At 42.2% G+C, this 22,167-nt stretch overlaps 1 protein-coding gene across 1 annotated transcript; it reads right to left on the reverse strand.

The window, feature by feature from the left end:
• Window positions 1–10,142: 10,142 nt before the first annotated feature.
• Window positions 10,143–21,824, reverse strand: stard15 (StAR-related lipid transfer (START) domain containing 15). Its single transcript, XM_061977286.1, has 6 exons — window positions 21,610–21,824; window positions 14,204–14,351; window positions 14,040–14,143; window positions 10,682–10,799; window positions 10,558–10,610; window positions 10,143–10,488 (listed from the first exon to the last, which is right to left on the reverse strand). The coding sequence occupies exons 1-6, from the start codon at window positions 21,754–21,756 to the stop codon at window positions 10,273–10,275; spliced, it is 786 nt and encodes a 261-aa protein (XP_061833270.1). The 5' UTR covers window positions 21,757–21,824; the 3' UTR covers window positions 10,143–10,272.
• Between the last annotated feature and the right edge of the window lie 343 nt (window positions 21,825–22,167).

The following is a 22,167-nucleotide window of genomic DNA, read 5'->3' on the forward strand; positions in this document are numbered from 1 at the left end:
CGGGTTTTGTGGGGACTCCTGATGACGTTTTGAGACATCTCCTACAACTACAGCACCAGAAGTGTGCTGCTGAAGCAAGTCCGTTTTTTTGAATTTTTTGTAAGGGTCCCCCCTTACGACATTTTAGCAAAAAAATGTTTTCGTAAAATATGCATTTTCTTCATTTTTCGGGTTTTGTCGGGACTCATGATGACGTTTTGAGACATCTCCTACAACTACAGCACCAGAATTGTGCTGCTGAAGCAAGTCCGTTTTTTTGAATTTTTTGTAAGGGTCCCCCCTTACGACATTTTAGCAAAAAAATGTTTTCGTAAAATATGCATTTTCTTCATTTTTCGGGTTTTGTCGGGACTCATGATGACGTTTTGAGACATCTCCTACAACTACAGCACCAGAAGTGTGCTGCTGAAGCAAGTCAGTTTTTTTGAAATTTTTTTAGCGAAAAAAAGTTTTCCCCAAAAAATCATTTTCTGCCATTTTCGGGTTGTGTCGGGACTCCTGATGACGTTTTGAGACATCTCCTACAACTACAGCACCAGAATTGTGCTGCTGAAGCAAGTCCGGTTTTTTGAATTTTTTGTAAGGGTCCCCCCCTTACGACATTTTAGCAAAAAAATGTTTTCGTAAAATATGCATTTTATTCATTTTTCGGGTTTTGTCGGGACTCATGATGACGTTTTGAGACTTCTCCTACAACTACAGCACCAGAAGTGTGCTGCTGAAGCAAGTCCATTTTTTTGAAAATTTTTTAGCGAAAAAAAGTTCCCCCCAAAAAATCATTTTCTGCCATTTTCGGGTTTTGTGGGGACTCCTGATGACGTTTTGAGACATCTCCTACAACTACAGCACCAGAATTGTGCTGCTGAAGCAAGTCCGTTTTTTTGAATATTTTGTAAGGGTCCCCCTTACGACATTTTAGCAAAAAAAATTTTTTTTTAAATTTAGTGTTAAAAAGGTAATACTGTACTATTAATTTGCCACCGCCGTGCACCTACATTATGCGAGGGTGCTCTCGGTCCATTTTAACTTTCAATAGGATCCAAACTGCACGACCTTGGACTGAACATCACATTGTGAAATTGGATTGTGGACTTTTTTTATGTTATTATCAAATCACACAGCATGTGAGAGTTAGCAGGCACACTTCCTCCAGTTTTTTTTTTTGTTTGTTTTTAACTTCGAGTCCCCTCATAGGTGTGCGCTTTTCCCACTGCTCTACATCTAAGGGTGACCAGATCCCAATTCAGCAGGGGCCTCGTGTATTAAACGTGCTTATGCACAAGAACCTGGCGTACGTCCTTTTTTCACGGTAAAGATGAAAGGTATCGAGACCGAACTTGACGTTGAATTGTGCGCTGCTTCACTCCAGCTTCGTTCTTCACGTACGCACATTTACTTTGCCGACATTTCAACAATGTAAAAGAGATCGAGGCGAGGACACAAAATGCACTTTTTGGCCAATGTGTTTACCGTCATTTCCGGACTATAAGGCGCATTTAAAATCCTTTTTTATTTCTCACTGCGCCTTACAACCCGGTGCACCTAATGTTTGGTTGAGCTTACCCACCTCGAGGCTATTTTATTTGGTACATGGTATAATGATAAGTGTGAGCAGTAGATGGCAGTCAAACATAAGAGACACGTGTAGCCTGCACTATGATGGGTCTCAAGTAAACACCAACATTTTAAATGTTCCATTGAAAATATACAACATTAGACACGCCGCTCAAAAATCTATCAAAATGTTTTAGCACGACTTTGGTAAGCTATGAAGCCGCACCGCTTGAAGGATTGTCGGCGCATTAAACATACGACTATTATTATGGTGTGTGTCTAAGGTAAGACATTATCTGGCGTTTTGTTTCGCAATATTATGCAACTTTTCTTAACTTCTGGTACCTGCTGATCTGCATTTGGGATCTGCATGAGTCCTGAAAAATTCTTTTTTTTCTCTATCTTCTTGTTATGGGACATTCATCCTCCGCTGTTGCCATTTCTAATATAAAGTAGTGTCAAGTTCTCACTTATCTCTGTCAGTAAACTCGCCATGAAAGCGCTAAAACATACCGGTGTAGTGACTTTACATTATTCACCCAATTAGAGTTCCGGTTGGACGGTTTTTCACGGGACACATTTCCGGTGTGGTTGTTTCCGGATGAGGAGATGCTGCTCCATTATTGATTTTATTTGTATTTTATTTCGTGTAGACTGCAATATGACTCAAGTAAACACCACCAACATTGTATGTGCTCCATTGAAAATAAAGAACATTACACACGGCGCTCAAAAATCTATCAAAATGTTTTAGTAGGACGTTGGTAAGCTATGAAGCCACACCGCTTGATGGATTGTACTGTGCTTCAACATAGGAGTATTATTATGGTGTGTGTATAAGGTAAGACATATTTTCTGGTGTTTTGTTTCGCAATATTATGCAAAAGCAACTTTTCTTACCTTCTGGTACCTGCTGATCTGCATTTGGGATCTGCATAAGTCCTGAAAATTCGTGCAGGTCCGCGCCAACACCGTAGTCGATAAGCTTCTTCTTTTTCTCCACCTTCTTGTTATGTGACATCCATCCTCCGCTGTTGCCATTTCTAAAATAAAGCAGTGTAAAGTTATTACTTATATCTGTCAGTAAACTCGCCATGAAAGCGCTAAAACATACCGGTGTAGTGAGTTACCATTATTCACCCAAGGAACTTTAGTTATTAGAGTTCTGGTTGGACGGTTTTTCACGGGACACATTTCCGGTGCTGCTCCGTTATTGATTGAAGTAAAGTCTGAACGTCATTAAAACAGTTAGCGCCATCTTTTGACACTTCACAACAAAGATGACGGGGAGAAGACGCTGCCGAAGGTGAGCCACGTAAATAAGACCGCCCACAAAACGGCGCATCCGGAAGCGACTTGAAGGTGACATCATCTATGCAACATTTTGAGCAAAGAACCACCATTACATGTTATGTAGACCACAAGGAAGTCTTTGACATTTAGAAATAAATAAAATATTATGACTCCTTTAATGCGCCTTATAATCCGGTGCGTCTTATATATGAAAAAAAGATCAAAAATAGACCATTCATCGGCAGTGCTCCTTATAATCCGGTGTGCCCTATGGTCCGGAAAATACGGTAATGCTTTATATCAATATTTGTGAGGATGTTTACTCCTTTATCTAGGCCAGGGGTGTCAAACTCATTTTAGATCGGGGGGCCACATGGAGAAAAATCTACTCCCAAGTGGGCCGGACTGGTAAAATCACGGCAAATAACTTAAAAATAAAGACAACTTCAGATTGTTTTCTTTGTTTAAAAATAGAACAAGCACATTCTCAAAAATGTACAAATCATGTTGTTTTCTTACACTTACATGTTGCAGTTAATAGTATTCTACCTTTATTTGTCGTTATTCATACTTTCTGAATAAATTACGTTGGTGTTAATTTTCAATCTAACAAGATAAAAAAATAATATCAAAATCAAATTACAGGATGTTATTCATGTAGTTTGCTCATTTTCCTCGACTGGTGCACTAACATCACGTGTTTTATTTCTTTGTACATATGTAGCATCATCTACAAAGATACAAAGAATTGCTCTTGCGACATCTAGTGGACACATTTAGAACAGCAGTTTCTTTCATACAAAAATTTCAGCTCATTTGTATACCGTATTTTTCGGACTATAAGTCGCAGTTTTTTTTCATAGTTTGGCCGGGGTTGCGACTTATACTCCGGAGCGACTTATGTGTGAAATGATTAACACATTACCGTTAAATATCAAATAATATTATTTAGCTCATTCACGTAAGAGACTAGAGCTGTTAAAAATAATAATAAAGAAAACAAATGTGTATACATATGTAAATGTATTCAGTTATAAACATTCATTCACTTTCTTCTTTCCTTCATGGATCTAAACTTTACCACTGCTGCTAGTTTTTTCTATGTTTTTATTTAATAAGTTGTATTTATTTCAGTATAAAAGTGTAAAAAGTGTTTTGCTTGGGTCATGAAATGATGATAATGGTGTGCCAGGGCATACATACATTTTATATTTAAATCTCTGGAGTCTACATCAACTTCACATCCATCCCTCATTTCAAAATGTTTTAGTTTTTTCTATGTTGTACTTTTGTTTGTTTGTTTTCCGGCCTTTTTTTGTCCAACAAAACTGTTTCTAATGGCAAACGCACAGAATATGCAAAATCTTCCACCAAAAATATTTTTCAAAGTGGAATATTTGGTGTGAAGTAATGGGAACCTTGGATAGGTCAATAATTCATAATAACATTGATTTTGATTCAATATTATGTTTTGAGCAATGACAGTTTGAAATAACTTGATTAACGTGGACCCCGACTTAAACAAGTTGAAAAACATATTCGGGTGTTACCATTTAGTGGTCAATTGTGCGGAATATGTACTGTACTGTGCAATCTACTAATAAAAGTCTCAATCAATCAATCCACTCCCTCGCTCTCTCCGTCCCTCCCTCACGAATGCTGCTGCGTGCGCGCAATTTGTTTTGTTTTTAACCCCTTCTTAACCCTGAACGTACATTGAAAATACACGCAACCCTGCCGGACATTTGAGGCATTTAAGAAACTCCGCCCGGACAGCCCCGCAAAAGAAGACATGTCCGGGGAAAAGAGGACGCATAGTCAGTCTAGAACAGAGGTCGGCAACCCAAAATGTTGAAAGAGCCATATTGGACCCAAAAAAAAAACCACATCTGTCTGGAGCCGCAAAAAATGAAAAGCCATATTACATCCAGATAGTGTGTCATGAGATATAAATTGAATTAAGATGACTTAAAGGAAACTAAATGAGGTCAAATATAGCTACAAATGAGGCATAATGATGCAATATGTACATATAGCTAGCCTAAATAGCATGTTAGCATCGATTAGCTTGCAGTCATGCAGTGACCAAATATGTCTGATTAGCACTCCACACAAGTCAATAACGTCAACAAAACTCACCTTTGTGGATTCATGCACAACGTTAAAAGCTTGGTGGAGAAAATGAGACAGAAAAAGAAGTGGCATAAAACACGTCCTAGAAAGTCGGAGAAAGTTATACATGTAAACAAACTACGGTGAGTTCAAGGACCGCCAAAATTAGTAGGACAAAACGGTGCTCGCCAAATACTCGAATCAGTGAAGCATGTTTAATATAAACAGTGTGCTTTATAACAATTAGGGAGGTTTGTGTCATGTTTGTCCTCCTACAGAAACCATATTAAAACAAAAAATATATATTTTTCCCCTCATCTTTTTCCATTTTTCATACATTTTTGAAAAAGCTCCAGAGAGCCACTAGGGCGGCGCTAAAGAGCCGCATGCGGCTCTAGAGCCGTGGGTTGCCGACCCCTGGTCTAGAATATCTCCATGTTAAGAAACTGGGCTTCAGCTCCACCATGATGTCTTGTTAGTAAACACAGACACGCCCCCCCTCGTTCCCCTCCCCACACGCACACACACACACACACACACACACACACACACACACACACACACACACACACACACACACACACACACACACACACACAGCGCCTCTTCTCTTGTCCCCATTGTGACACAGGAAGAATCAGAAGGACGACACTGCAACTCTCCAATAAAACACACTCAGATCTTCTGTTTTTAGCCGATACCACATAGAGAAATGACGTAAAATAAGGCAGTAACGCATCATGTAGTAACGCTAACTGAGTTACTGAATATAAAAAATAAGGCGTTAGACTACTAGTTACTTTGTAACGCGTTAGTCCCAACACTGATTATACAGCATTATTCACATGTCAATAACATAAATACAGTCTACATTTAAGTAGTTAAGTACTGTTTTCCCTTTAACATCCCAAATGAGTTTGACATTTGAAGTTAATTGCTGCCATGAATGGACTTTTCCACCATATTATATGTGTATGACTTTCACCTGTGTCATATAATGACTTGCAACTTTCCTCTGAGGACAATTGAACACTCACCTCGCCAAAATGCAAACTTGGTCGCTGCTCGGTGACCTTTGTGTAGCGGCAGAATGTCTCTCTCGTCGTGTTGATCTAAATGAGAAGGAATGAAGGACATTTGAACAAATAATAGCGCTGACATGATAGGAGGCGTGTTAGTTAGCACCTGTTGTATTCTCATGACGTGCTAGCGTTACTTCCGCTGGGACGAGAGCGGAGCGGTTAAAAAAACGTGACTTTCATTTATAATAATTGAATGGTGTGTGTTCAAATAACCCTCCTCGGCCTTATAATTGTTACAATTAGCGCTGTTGCCATCTTTTCTTGGGAAATGTAGACAACTCCAGGGGGTCTTTCCGCCCGGGCTCTGCCATTTTGATATGACGTCACGACGCGACGTCATCACCACTCGGAAGTGTAGATCTTCTTCTTCTTCTTCTTTTGTTTTTATGGCGGTTGGCAAGCAACCTTCTAGTGTGCATTACCGCCACCTACTGAAATGGAGTGTGGACCACTTCTAGAGATCACCTGAGCACAGACCTGGACATATGATGGCCCGTTAAGCTTTTCAATCTGAATAACATGAATAACATCATTAAAAGTTAAGTTAAAGTACCAATGATTGTCACACACACACACACTAGGTGTGGCTAAATTATTCTCTGCATTTGACCCATCACCCTTGATCACCCCCTGGGAGGTGAGGGGAGAAGTGAGCAGCAGCGGAGGCCGCGCCCGGGAATCATTTTGTTGATTTAACCCCCAATTCCAACCCTTGATGCTGAGTGCCAGGCAGGGAGGTAATGGCTCCCATTTTTATATAATAAAATACATGAATAAATCTTATTCATACACTCTTATTCATATACTCTTATTCATACACTCTTATTCATACACTCTTATTCATATACTCTTATTCATACACTCTTATTCATACACTCTTATTCATATACTCTTACTCATACACTCTTTTTCATACATTCTTATTCATACACTCTTATTTATATACTCTTATTCATACACTCTTATTTATACACTCTTATTCATACACTCTTATTCATACACTCTTATTCATATACTCATTCATATACTCTTATTCATACACTCTTATTCATACACTCTTATTCATACACTCTTATTTATATACTCTTATTCATACACTCTTATTCATATACTTTTATTCATATACTCTTATTCATATACTCTTATTCATACACTCTTATTCATACACTCTTATTTATATACTCTTATTCATACACTCTTATTTATACACTCTTATTCATACATTCTTATTCATACACTCTTATTCATACACTCTTATTCATATACTCTTATTTATACACTCTTATTCATACACTCTTATTCATATACTCTTATTCATACACTCTTTCAAGACTGCAGATGACAGGTGAAGATTCCGTCTAAATATACCGAAAATATTGTCTTAGTACAAGAAAATGTGAAAGTCCATCCTATCTTGCTGATTGTAGTGTACCAAATGTCCCGGCAAGAAATCTGCCTTCAAAGAACTTATTAGTGATTCCCAGAGCCCCCAAAAAAGTCTGCGGGCTATAGAGTGTTTTCTATTGGGGCTCCAGTACTATGGAATGTTCTAGCAGTAACAGTTAGAGATGCTACTTCAGTAGAAGCATTTAAGTACCATCTTAAAACTCATTTGTATACTCGAGCCTTTAAATAGACCTCCTTTTAGATCAGTTGATCTGCCGTCTCTTTTCTGCTCTGCCCCCCCTCTCCTGCGTGGAGAGGTTATTAGGTGACCACAGATGAAGTGCTAGCTGTTCCAAGTCAGGACCCGGAGTGGACCACTCATCTGTGCATCAGTTGGTGACATCAAGATGATCCCCTGCTGGCCCCACTATGGACTGGACTCTCACACTATTATGTTGGATCCACTATGGACTGGACTCTCACACTATTATGTTAGATCCACTATGGACTGGACTCTCACACTATTATGTTATATCCACTATGGACTGGACTCTCACACTATTATGTTATATCCACTATGGACTGGGCTCTCACACTATTATGTTAGATCCACTATGGACTGGACTCTCACAGTATTATGTTAGATCCACTATGGACTGGACTCTCACACTATTATGTTAGATCCACTATGGACTGGACTCTCACTATTATGTTAGATCCACTATGGACTGGACTCTCACACTATTATGTTAGATCCACTATGGACTGGACTCTCACACTATTATGTTAGATCCACTATGGACTGAACTCTCACACTATTATATTAGATCCACTATGGACTGAACTCTCACACTATTATGTTAGATCCACTATAGACTGGACTCTCACACTATTATGTTAGATCCACTATGGACTGGACTCTCACACTATTATGTTAGATCCACTATGGACTGGACTCTCACTATTATGTTAGATCCACTATGGACTGGACTCTCACACTATTATGTTAGATCCACTATGGACTGAACTCTCACACTATTATATTAGATCCACTATGGACTGGACTCTCACACTATTAACTAGATCCACTCCTGCTGGTCCCACTATGGACTGGAATTTCACATTATTAACTAGATCCACTATGGACTGGACTCTCACACTATTAACTAGATCCACTATGGACTGGACTCTCACACTATTAACTAGATCCACTATGGACTGGACTCTCACACTATTAAATAGATCCACTCTTGCTGGTCCCACTATGAACTGGACTCTCTCATTATTAACTAGATCCACTATGGACTGGACTCTCACACTATTAACTAGATCCACTATGGACTGGACTCTCACACTATTAACTAGATCCACTATGGACTGGACTCTCACACTATTAAATAGATCCACTCCTGCTGGTCCCACTATGAACTGGACTCTCTCATTATTAACTAGATCCACTATGGACTGGACTCTCACACTATTAACTAGATCCACTATGGACTGGACTCTCACACTATTAAATAGATCCACTCTTGCTGGTCCCACTATGAACTGGACTCTCTCATTATTAACTAGATCCACTATGGACTGGACTCTCACACTATTAACTAGATCCACTATGGACTGGACTCTCACACTATTAACTAGATCCACTATGGACTGGACTCTCACACTATTAAATAGATCCACTCCTGCTGGTCCCACTATGAACTGGACTCTCTCATTATTAACTAGATCCACTATGGACTGGACTCTCACACTATTAACTAGATCCACTATGGACTGGACTCTCACACTATTAAATAGATCCACTCCTGCTGGTCCCACTATGAACTGGACTCTCTCATTATTAACTAGATCCACTATGGACTGGACTCTCACACTAATAACTAGATCCACTATGGACTGGACTCTCACACTATTAAATAGATCCACTCCTGCTGGTCCCACTATGGACTGGACTCTCACACTATTAACTAGATCCACTATGGACTGGACTCTCACACTATTAACTAGATCCACTATGGACTGGACTCTCACACTATTAACTAGATCCACTATGCACTGGACTCTCACACTATTAACTAGATCCACTATGGACTGGACTCTCACACTGTTTTGTTAGATCCACTATGGACTGGACTCTCACACTATTAACTAGATCCACTCCTGCTGGTCCCACTATGGACTGGACTCTCACACTATTATGTTAGATCCACTATGGACTGGACTCTCACACTATTAACTAGATCCACTATGGACTGGACTCTCACACTGTTTTGTTAGATCCACTATGGACTGGACTCTCACACTATTAACTAGATCCACTCCTGCTGGTCCCACTATGGACTGGACTCTCACACTATTATGTTAGATCCACTATGGACTGGACTCTCACACTATTAACTAGATCCACTCCTGCTGGTCCCACTATGGACTGGACTCTCACACTATTATGTTAGATCCACTATGGACTGGACTCTCACACTATAAACTAGATCCACTCCACATCCATTGCACCCGTCACCCAAGGGGGGGTCCCCACATCTGCGGTCCCCTCCAAGGTTTCTCATTGTATCCCATTGGGTTGACTTTTTTCTTGCCCTGATGTGGGATCTGAGCCCAGGATGTGGTTGTAGCTTGTGCAGCCCTTTGAGACACTTGTAATTTAGGGCTATATAAATAAACTTTGATTGATTGATTGATTGATTGATGTCAGGGTTGTCCCAACTATGGAAAGAGTTTATTTATGGAACACGTGGAAAATGACATTTGACTGACAGAATGACGACGGTCTTATCTTTCATTTCCACCAAGAACCGAATGAAGGACATGACAGAAATGTTCAGGTCTCATCGTCATCGCTGTGGTTGGTCTTCTCCTCGCTCAAGCCGCTCTCGTCGATGTTTTCTAAGGAGTCAGCATGCTGCAGCGTCAGATCCGACAAGCTGATGCACGGCAGAGTGTTCTGCTCGGGAAACATCCACGGCTTCAGGTTGGGATTGTGCTTCTTCTTCCAGTCAGGATACTTCTGGGACGCCTTGTAGATCTTCCTCATTGCCTGAAAACCCACACCAGTCCACTTTACTAAGACCAACTTCTTGGGAGCGGATCCATGACTTGACTTTACCTTGGGGCCCACAAACTGAGAGACTCTGTTCACCACCCACTTTGGTAAAGAACCTGCAGGCAGAGCAGACGTCACCTCAGCTTTTGTCATTCCTGACTGCTGCTCGTACTCTTGCTACTCTCACCTCGAGGGTCCACCTGGGTCAGGTAGTACAGCGTGGAGCTGTTGGCTCCGTCGGACTGGATGAAATATCCTGTGAGCAAAGACACAGCTCGCACAAAGTCTTTCTTGGGGGGATGTTGCTGGCGAGACAGAGCAGACATGTTTTGACTAACGAGGCAATTGCAACATCAGCTCAGTCTGGTTGATTTAGATTCACAGTGGACTAAGACTGGTTGATTTAGACTGACAGTGGACTAAGACTGGTTGATTTAGACTGACAGTGGACTAAGACTGGTTGATTTAGACTGACAGTGGACCAAGACTGGTTGATTTAGACTGACAGTGGACTAAGACTGGTTTATTTAGACTGACAGTGGACTAAGACTGGTTGATTTAGACTGACAGTGGACTAAGACTGGTTGATTTAGACTGACAGTGGACTAAGACTGGTTGATTTAGACTGACAGTGGACTAAGACTGGTTGATTTAGACTGACAGTGGACTAAGACTGGTTGATTTAGACTGACAGTGGACTAAGACTGGTTGATTTAGACTGACAGTGGACTAAGACTGGTTGATTTAGACTCACAGTGGACTAAGACTGGTTGATTTAGACTGACAGGGGACTAAGACTGGTTGATTTAGACTCACAGTGGACTAAGACTGGTTGATTTAGACTGACAGTGGACTAAGACTGGTTGATTTAGACTCACAGTGGACTAGGACTGGTTGATTTAGACTCACAGTGAACTAGGACTGGTTGATTTAGACTCACAGTGGACTCAGACTGTTTGATTTAGACTGACAGTGGACTCAGACTGTTTGATTTAGACTGACAGTGGACTAAGACTGGTTGATTTAGACTGACAGTGGACTAAGACTGGTTGATTTAGACTGACGGGGGACTAAGACTGGTTGATTTAGACTCACAGTGGGCTAAGACTGGTTGATTTAGAGTCTAAATCAACCAGTCTTAGTCCACTGTGAGTGTAAATCAACCAGTCTTAGTCCACTGTCAGTCTAAATTTTAGACTGACAGTGGACTGAGACTGGTTGATTTAGACTGACAGGGGACTAAGACTGGTTGATTTAGACTCACAGTGGACTAAGACTGGTTGATTTAGACTGACAGTGGACTAAAACTGGTTGATTTAGACTCACAGTGGACTAAGACTGGTTGATTTAGACTGACAGTGGACTAAGACTGGTTGATTTAGACTGACAGTGGACTAAGACTGGTTGATTTAGACTGACAGTGGACTAAGACTGGTTGATTTTGACTGACAGTGGACTAAGACTGGTTGATTTAGACTGACAGTGGACTAAGACTGGTTGATTTAGACTCACAGTGGACTAAGACTGGTTGATTTAGAGTCACAGTGGACTAAGACTGGTTGATTTAGACTCACAGTGGACTAAGACTGGTTGATTTAGATTCACAGTGGACTAAGACTGGTTAATATAGACTGACAGTGGACTAAGACTGGTTGATTTAGACTCACAATGGACTAAGACTGGTTGATTTAGACTCACAGTGGACTAGGACTGGTTGATTTAGACTGACAGTGGACTAAGACTGGTTGATTTAGACTCACAGTGGACTAAGACTGGTTGATTTAGACTGACAGTGGACTAAGACTGGTTGATTTAGACTCACAGTGGACAAAAACTGGTTGATTTAGACTCACAGTGGACTAAGACTGGTTGATTTAGACTCACAGTGGACTAAGACTGGTTGATTTAGACTGACAGTGGACTAAGACTGGTTGATTTACACTCACAGTGGACTAAGACTGGTTGATTTAGACTGACAGTGGACTATGACTGGTTGATTTAGACTGACAGTGGACTAAGACTGGTTGATTTAGACTGACAGTGGACTAAGACTGGTTGATTTAGACTGACAGTGGACTAAGACTGGTTGATTTAGACTGACAGTGGACTAAGACTGGTTGATTTAGACTGACAGGGGACTAAGACTGGTTGATTTAGACTGACAGGGGACTAAGACTGGTTGATTTAGACTGACAGTGGACTAAGACTGGTTGATTTAGACTGACAGTGGACTGAGACTGGTTGATTTAGACTGACAGTGGACTAAGACTGTTTGATTTAGACTGACAGTGGACTAAGACTGGTTGATTTAGACTGACAGTGGACTAAGACTGGTTGATTTAGACTGACAGTGGACTAAGACTGGTTGATTTAGACTGACAGTGGACTCAGACTGTTTGATTTAGACTCACAGTGGACTAAGACTGGTTGATTTAGACTCACAGTGGACTAAGACTGGTTGATTTAGACTCACAGTGGACTAAGACTGGTTGATTTAGACTGACAGTGGACTAAGACTGGTTGATTTAGACTGACAGTGGACTAAGACTGGTTGATTTAGACTGACAGTGGACTAAGACTGGTTGATTTAGACTGACAGTGGACTAAGACTGGTTGATTTAGACTGACAGGAGACTAAGACTGGTTGATTTAGACTGACAGGGGACTAAGACTGGTTGATTTAGACTCACAGTGGACTAAGACTGGTTGATTTAGACTGACAGTGGACTAAGACTGGTTGATTTAGACTCACAGTGGACTAAGACTGGTTGATTTAGACTGACAGTGGACTAAGACTGGTTGATTTAGACTGACAGTGGACTAAGACTGGTTGATTTAGACTGACAGTGGACTAAGACTGGTTGATTTAGACTGACAGTGGACTAAGACTGGTTGATTTAGACTGACAGTGGACTAAGACTGGTTGATTTAGACTGACAGTGGACTAAGACTGGTTGATTTAGACTGACAGTGGACTAAGACTGTTTGATTTAGACTGACAGGGGACCAGGACTGGTTGATTTAGACTCACAGTGGACTAAGACCAGTTGATTTAGACTCACAGTGGACTAAGACTGGTTGATTTAGACTCACAGTGGACTATGACTGGTTGATTTAGACTCACAGTGGACTAAGACTGGCTGATTTAGACTGACAGGGGACTAAGACTGGTTGATTTAGACTGACAGTGGATTAAGACTGGTTGATTTAGACTGACAGTGGACTAAGACTGGTTGATTTAGACTGACAGTGGACTAAGACTGGTTGATTTAGACTGACAGTGGACTAAGACTGGTTGATTTAGACTGACAGTGGACTAAGACTGGTTGATTTAGACTGACAGTGGACTAAGACTGGTTGATTTAGACTGACAGTGGACTAAGACTGGTTGATTTAGACTGACAATGGACTAAACTGGTTGTTGACTTAGACCTGCTGTCCACTGTATGGTGACCCTTCAGGGTGGAGGCTGAAGGCCAAACAGAAGAAGGAGTTTTACTGAGTTCAGTTCTGTTGGACTAATATAGAAGTGATCCTGTATTTACCGGGTGTTTGACAGAGTAGTTGATGATCAGGTAGTCGCTGCCCAGCGGGAGCCAGGACCTCATGGTCACAAAGTCGCGGTTCTTCAGTGGACTGGGACACCTCCCTGCAGACATGTGATGAGAAGTAAGAAGTGGAGATGGAGGCAACATTGATGGTGACTCACAGGAGTAATATCCCACGTCTGCATTGACCGTCAGCCTGCCGATGTCGTAGGTGTCCATCATGTTGCTGTCCCACTTCCTGCGGTAGCTGGTGTCGTGCAGCACGTCGTACAGAGTCTCCGCACTCACGTCCTTGCACGCTATTTTCATCTGAAACACAAAACACCTCAAAGTCACCACAAAGTCCCCATGACGACACGGCGGCACCCTTGACCAGGTCTGTGTGGATCCAGAGCAAAGTCCAGCATGGCCACAAACAACTTGACCAGAGAGGACTACTTTTTTAACTCATCTCAAGGAAGTTCATTAAGACTCGCTGTCGACTTGGATTCATTGTTGACTTGGACTCGCTGTTGACTTAGACCCGGTGTCGACTTGGACTCGCTGTTGACTTAGACTAGCTGTCGACTTGTACTCGGAATTGCTGTTGACTTAGACTCGCTGTTGACTTAGACCCGGTATCGACTTGGACTCGCTGTTGACTTAGACCCGCTGTCCACTTGGACTCATTGTTGACTTAGACCTGCTGTTGACTTGGACTCATTGTTGACTTAGACCCGTTGTCAACTTGGACTCATTGTTGACTTAGACCCGCTGTCGACTTGGACTTGTTGTTGACCTAGACCCGCTGTTGACTTGGACTTGTTGTTGACTTGGACCCACTGTTGACTTGGACTTGTGGTTGACTTAGACCAGCTGTCCACTTGGACTCATTGTTGACTTAGACCCGCTGTCAGCCTGGACTCATTGTTGACTTAGACCCGCTGTCCACCTGGACTCATTGTTGACTTAGACCTGCTGTTGACTTGGACTCATTGTTGACTTAGACCCGCTGTCGACTTGGACTCGCTGTTGACTTGGACCCGGTGTCGACTTGGACTTGTTGTTGACTTAGACCCGCTGTCGACTTGGACTCATTGTTGACTTAGACCCGCTGTTGGCTTGGACTCGCTGTCGACTTGGACTTGTTGTTGACTTGGACTTGTTGTTGACTTAGACCCACTGTCAACTTGGACTCATTGTTGACTTAGACCCGCTGTCAACTTGGACTCATTGTTGACTTAGACCCGCTGTCAACTTGGACTCATTGTTGACTTAGACCCGATGTCGACTTGGACTTGTTGTTGACTTAGACCCGCTGTTGACTTGGACCCGCTGTTGACTTGGACTCATTGTTGACTTAGACCCGCTGTCAACTTGGACTCATTGTTGACTTAGACCCGATGTCCACTTGGACTCATTGTTGACTTAGACCCGCTGTTGACTTGGACTCATTGTTGACTTAGTCCCGCTGTTGACTTGGACTCGCTGTTGACTTAGACCCGCTGTCAACTTGGACTCATTGTTGACTTAGACCCGCTGTCCACTTGGACTCATTGTTGACTTAGACCCACTGTTGACTTGGACTCGCTGTCGACTTGGACTTGTTGTTGACTTGGACTTGTTGTTGACTTGGACCCGCTGTCCACTTGGACTCATTGTTGACTTAGACCCGCTGTCCACCTGGACTCATTGTTGACTTAGACCTGCTGTCGACTTGGACTCATTGTTGACTTAGACCCGCTGTTAACTTGGACTTGCTGTTGACTTAGACCCGCTGTCCACTTGGACTTGCTGTTGACTTAGACCCGCTGTCGACTTGGACTCGCTGTTGACTTAGACCCGCTGTCGACTTGGACTTGCTGTTGACTTACACCCGCTGTCAACTTGGACTCATTGTTGACTTAGACCCGCTGTCAACTTGGACTCATCGTTGACTTAGACCCGATGTCGACTTGGACTTGTTGTTGACTTAGACCCGCTGTTGACTTGGACCCGCTGTTGACTTGGACTTGTTGTTGACTTGGACTTGTTGTTGACCTAGACCCGCTGTCGACTTGGACTTGTTGTTGACCTAGACCCGCTGTCGACTTGGACTTGTTGTTGACTTAGACCCGCTGTCCACTTGGACTCATTGTTGACTAAGACCCGCTGTCCACCTGGACTCATTGTTGACTTAGACCTGCTGTTGACTTGGACTTATGGTTGTCTTAAACCCACTGTCGACTTGGACTCATTGTTGACTTAGACCCGCTGTCCACTTGGACTTGTTGTTGACTTAGACCCGCTGTCGACTTGGACTTGCTGTTGACTTAGACCCGCTGTCAACTTGGACTCATTGTTGACTTAGACCCGCTGTCCACTTGGACTTGTTGTTGACTTAGATCCGCTGTCCACTTGGACTCATTGTTGACTTAGACCCGCTGTCCACCTGGACTCATTGTTGACTTAGACCTGCTGTTAACTTGGACTCATTGTTGACTTAGACACGCTGTCGACTTGGACTTGTTGTTGACTTAGACCCGCTGTCGACTTGGACTCATTGTTGACTTAGACCCACTGTCAACTTGGACTCATTGTTGACTTAGACCCGCTGTCAACTTGGACTCATTGTTGACTTAGACCCGCTGTCGACTTGGACTTGCTGTTGACTTAGACCCGCTGTCGTGTTTGACTCGCTGTTGACTTGGACTTGCTGTTGATTTAGACCCGCTGTCGACTTGGACTCATTGTTGACTTAGACCCACTGTCAACTTGGACTCATTGTTGACTTAGACCCGCTGTCAACTTGGACTCATTGTTGACTTAGACCCGCTGTCGACTTGGACTTGCTGTTGACTTAGACCCGCTGTCGTGTTTGACTCGCTGTTGACTTGGACTTGCTGTTGATTTAGACCCGCTGTCGACTTGGACTCATTGTTGACTTAGACCCGCTGTCAACTTGGACTCATTGTTGACTTAGACCCGCTGTCGACTTGGACTTGCTGTTGACTTAGACCCGCTGTCGTGTTTGACTCGCTGTTGACTTGGACCTGCTGTTGACTTGGACCCGCTGTCGACTTGGACTCATTGTTGACTTAGACCCGCTGTCAACTTGGACTCATTGTTGACTTAGACCCGCTGTCGACTTGGACCTGCTGTTGACTTAGACCCTCTGTCGACTTGGTCTCGCCAAAAAAGGACATGACATGTTTTCTATCCTTGAAAATACACATTAGTTCCTGAAAAAGAGGTACCAGGAACAAAACGAAGGCAGAATGGACAGAGGTGTGTGTGTGTGTGTCCAAACACACACCAAGTTAACTTTCAGTTTCGATCCCTGCCAAGCGTGGCAACCTAGGTGCACCCAAGCATGCGAGGTGGACGAGGATTTCAAAGTTTGCTCTGAACTTTAGACGGCCAGTTCTTTGTGGTGTTGCACTTTCTCCTTGTTGGTAGAATATATTGTTACGTTTCATCCTTTGAAAGACCTTCAGAATAAAAGATCTGGGTGGACTTCCTTTGAAAGACCTTCAGAATAAAAGATCTGGGTGGACTTCCTTTGAAAGACCTCCAGAATAAAAGATCTGGGTGGACTTCCTTCTCAATGTGAGCAAACAACTCTTGGTCTGTTTGGTGGTTTTAAGCTTTCTGCACGGAGAACCAACATAAGTGAAGGTCGTTTATGTTGACAGACAGGCTGAGTGAGTTGACTTTCAAAAGAAGCATTTTGCAAAGTCCACTGAGCTGATACCAGCCATGAATAGTTGCTTGTGAGTCCTTCCATCCAGCCTGCAAAGTCCACTGAGCTGATACCAGCCATGAATAGTTGCTTGTGAGTCCTTCCAGCCAGACGCTTTCAGGCAGCTTCACTATCAAAGGAGCCATTTTGTCTGCTGAACATAAACAGTCTGCAGCCTAGAAAGTCTTCAGCTTCTTTAGTCTGCAGCCTAGAAAGTCTTCACCTTCTTTAGTCTGCAGCCTAGAAAGTCTTCAGCTTCTTTAGTCTGCAGCCTAGAAAGTCTTCAGCTTCTTTAGTCTGCAGCCTAGAAAGTCTTCAGCTTCTTTAGTCTGCAGCCTAGAAAGTCTTCACCTTCTTTAGTCTGCAGCCTAGAAAGTCTTCACCTTCTTTAGTCTGCAGCCTAGAAAGTCTTCACCTTCTTTAGTCTGCAGCCTAGAAAGTCTTCACCTTCTTTAGTCTGCAGCCTAGAAAGTCTTCAGCTTCTTTAGTCTGCAGCCTAGAAAGTCTTCACCTTCTTTAGTCTGCAGCCTAGAAAGTCTTCACCTTCTTTAGTCTGCAGCCTAGAAAGTCTTCACCTTCTTTAGTCTGCAGCCTAGAAAGTCTTCACCTTCTTTAGTCTGCAGCTCAGAAAGTTTTCACCTTCTTTAGTCTGCAGCCTAGAAAGTCTTCACCTTCTTTAGTCTGCAGCCTAGAAAGTCTTCACCTTCTTTAGTCTGCAGCTCAGAAAGTCTTCACCTTCTTTAGTCTGCAGCCTAGAAAGTCTTCACCTTCTTTAGTCTGCAGCCTAGAAAGTCTTCAGCTTCTTTAGTCTGCAGCCTAGAAAGTCTTCAGCTTCTTTAGTCTGCAGCCTAGAAAGTCTTCAGCTTCTTTAGTCTGCAGCCTAGAAAGTCTTCACCTTCTTCTTTCACGGCCACCGGAAGAGAGTTGGATGAGAAGAAATACAATGATTCATATTTATATTACCGCTAATTGAAGAAGCTGATATCAGCTACATGTAAAACATCCGATACAAGCAGTCCTGCAGTGTTTACTTGTGTGTGATATCATGTGCGATACAAGCAGTCCTGCAGAGTGTTTACTTGTGTGTGATATCATGTGCAATACAAGTAGTCCTGCAGAGTGTTTACTTGTGTGTGATATCATGTGTGATACAAGCAGCCTTGCAGAGTGTTTACTTTTGTGTGATACCATATACGATACAAGCAGCGTGTTTACTTGTGTGTGATATCATGTGTGATACAAGCAGTCCTGCAGAGTGTTTACTTGTGTGTGATATCATGTATGATACAAGCAGTCCTGCAGAGTGTTTACTTGTGTGTGATATCATGTGTGATACAAGCAGTCCTGCAGAGTGTTTACTTGTGTGTGATGTCATGTGTGATACAAGTAGTTCTGCAGTGTGTTTACTTGTGTGTGATATCATATGCGATACAAGCAGTCCTGCATAGTATTTACTTGTGTGTGATATCATGTGTGATACAAGCAGTTCTGCAGTGTTTACTTGTATGTGATATCATGTGTGATACAAGCAGTACTGCAGAGTGTTTACTTGTGTGTGATATCATGTGCAATACAAACAGTCCTGCAGCGTGTTTACTTGTGTGTGATATCATGTGTGACACAAGCAGTTCTGCAGTGTTTACTTGTGTGTGATATCATGTGTGATACAAGCAGTCCTGCAGAGTGTTTACTTGTGTGTGATATCATGTGTGATACAAGCAGTTCTGCAGTGTTTACTTGTGTGTGATATCATGTGTGATACAAGCAGTCCTGCAGAGTGTTTACTTGTGTGTGATATCATGTGTGATACAAGCGGTCCAACAGAGTGTTTACTTGTGTGTGATATCATGTGTGACACAAGCAGTTCTGCAGTGTTTACTTGTGTGTGATATCATGTGTGATACAAGCAGTCCTGCAGAGTGTTTACTTGTGTGTGATATCATGTGTGATACAAGCGGTCCTACAGAGTGTTTACTTGTGTGTGATATCATGTGTGACACAAGCAGTTCTGCAGTGTTTACTTGTGTGTGATATCATGTGTGATACAAGCAGTCCTGCAGAGTGTTTACTTGTGTGTGATATCATGTGTGATACAAGCAGTCTTGCATAGTGTTTACTTTTGCGTGATACCATGTATGATACAAGCAGCGTATTTACTTGTGTGTGATATCATGTGTGATACAAGCACTTCTGCAGTGTTTACTTGTGTGTGATATCATGTGCGATACAAGCAGTCCTGCAGAGTGTTTACTTGTGTGTGATATCATGTGCGATACAAACAGTCCTGCAGATTGTTTACTTGTGTGTGATATCATGTGTGATACAAGCACTTCTGCAGTGTTTACTTGTGTGTGATATCATGTGCGATACAAGCAGTCCTGCAGAGTGTTTACTTGTGTGTGATATCATGTGTGATACAAGCACTTCTGCAGTGTTTACTTGTGTGTGATATCATGTGCGATACAAGCAGTCCTGCAGAGTGTTTACTTGTGTGTGATGTCATGTGCGATACAAGCAATCCTACAGAGTGTTTACTTGTGTGTGATATCATGTGCGATACAAGCAGTCCTGCAGAGTGTTTACTTGTGTGTGATATCATGTGCGATACAAGAAGTCCTACAGTGTGTTTACTTGTGTGTGATATCATGTGCGATACAAGCAGTCCTGCAGAGTGTTTACTTGTGTGTGATATCATGTGTGATACAAGCAGTCCTGCAGAGTGTTTACTTGTGTGTGATACCATGTACGATACAAGCAGCGTGTTTACTTGTGTGTGATATCATGTGTGATACAAGCACTTCTGCAGTGTTTACTAGTGTGTGATATCATGTGTGATACAAGCAGTTCTGCAGTGTTTACTTGTGTGTGATATCATGTGCGATACAAGAAGTTCTGCAGTGTGTTTACTTGTGTGTGATATCATATGCGATACAACCAGTCCTGCAGAGTATTTGCTTGTGTGTGATATCATGTGTGATACAAGCAGTTCTGTAGTGTTTACTTGTGTGTGTGATATCATGTGTGATACAAGCAGTCCTGCAGAGTGTTTACTTGTGTGTGATGTCATGTGTGATACAAGAAGTCCTGCAGTGTGTTTACTTGTGTGTGATATCATATGCGATACAAGCAGTCCTGCAGAGTATTTACTTGTGTGTGATATCATGTGTGATACAAGCAGTTCTGTAGTGTTTACTTGTGTGTGTGATATCATGTGTGATACAAGCAGTCCTGCAGAGTGTTTACTTGTGTGTGATGTCATGTGTGATACAAGCAGTCTTGCAGAGTGTTTACTTTTGTGTGATACTATGTACGATACAAGCAGCGTGTTTACTTGTGTGTGATATCATGTGTGATACAAGCACTTCTGCAGTGTTTACTTGTGTGTGATATCATGTGTGATACAAGCAGTCTTGCAGAGTGTTTACTTTTGTGTGATATCATGTGCGATACAAGCAGTCCTGCAGAGTGTTTACCTGTGTGTGATATCATGTGCAAGCAGGTAGCATTAGGAGCTGTTTCATTTTGAACACAATGTCCTATAAGTCGAGGCCCCGCTCCGTCTGTCCATTAGTTTGGGGCCCTTGGCCTGGGAAAGGTCAAAGACCTGCTTTATGAAGATAATTAGAATTGTTTGGCCTTTCATGTCGATGATGTGTTCATCCCTAGGAGCTTTTCCATCCGTCATGTAACTCAATACCACCTCATCCAAAATTCAGGAGTCAGCTATGTGCTCGCGGAGGTACGTGTTCAATGAAAAAAAGCAAAGAATTGAGGTGTTTGAAGCCAAACTATCGTCAGGTGTTTCATTCTTTGTCTTTCCCGGGAGAAACTCCAAACAGGTGAAGAAGAGGTGTGAATGAAACTCACCTTGATCTTTTGTAGGCTCCTGCCTTCATCCGGGCTACACCACACGGTCAGCCCACCCTTGTGGTAGCGCCTGGTCCAGCCATCCGCGCTCAGGCACTGGTCTTTGAAGGACGAGAAGTCCGAGTCGTCCGGGATCTGAACGGGCATCTTGCACAAAATGAGCCCAGATCCAAGCCAGAAGGTTTTCCATCCGAGTGCTGGCAACGAGGTGTCGCTTTCAGGTGCGTCTCAGGTGACATGACATAATTTGTCATGTGATCCCAAAGTGAAGCGCTTTTTTTTTTTCACAGTCAATCTTTTCTTTTTGTAAATCAATTATATTCTTTTTATTTTGAAAAAATAAAGAATAAAAACGAAGCTTTTATTTTTATTTATTTATTTATTTATTTTTTTTTTTTTTTTAGGGTAAAGGGGCAATAATGAGATCTGAAAAAATGGTTCGATTTTAATTTTATATTATTGTTTAGGAAAAAGTAAAAAAAAAAGACGTTTAAACAACTAAACAAAACGGATGTTTTTTTGTTTGACATTCCGACACCGGAACCGGAAGTTGACAGT

The sequence above is a fragment of the Nerophis lumbriciformis genome, linkage group LG16 (assembly GCF_033978685.3).
Source record: "Nerophis lumbriciformis linkage group LG16, RoL_Nlum_v2.1, whole genome shotgun sequence".
Lineage (NCBI taxonomy): Eukaryota > Metazoa > Chordata > Actinopteri > Syngnathiformes > Syngnathidae > Nerophis > Nerophis lumbriciformis.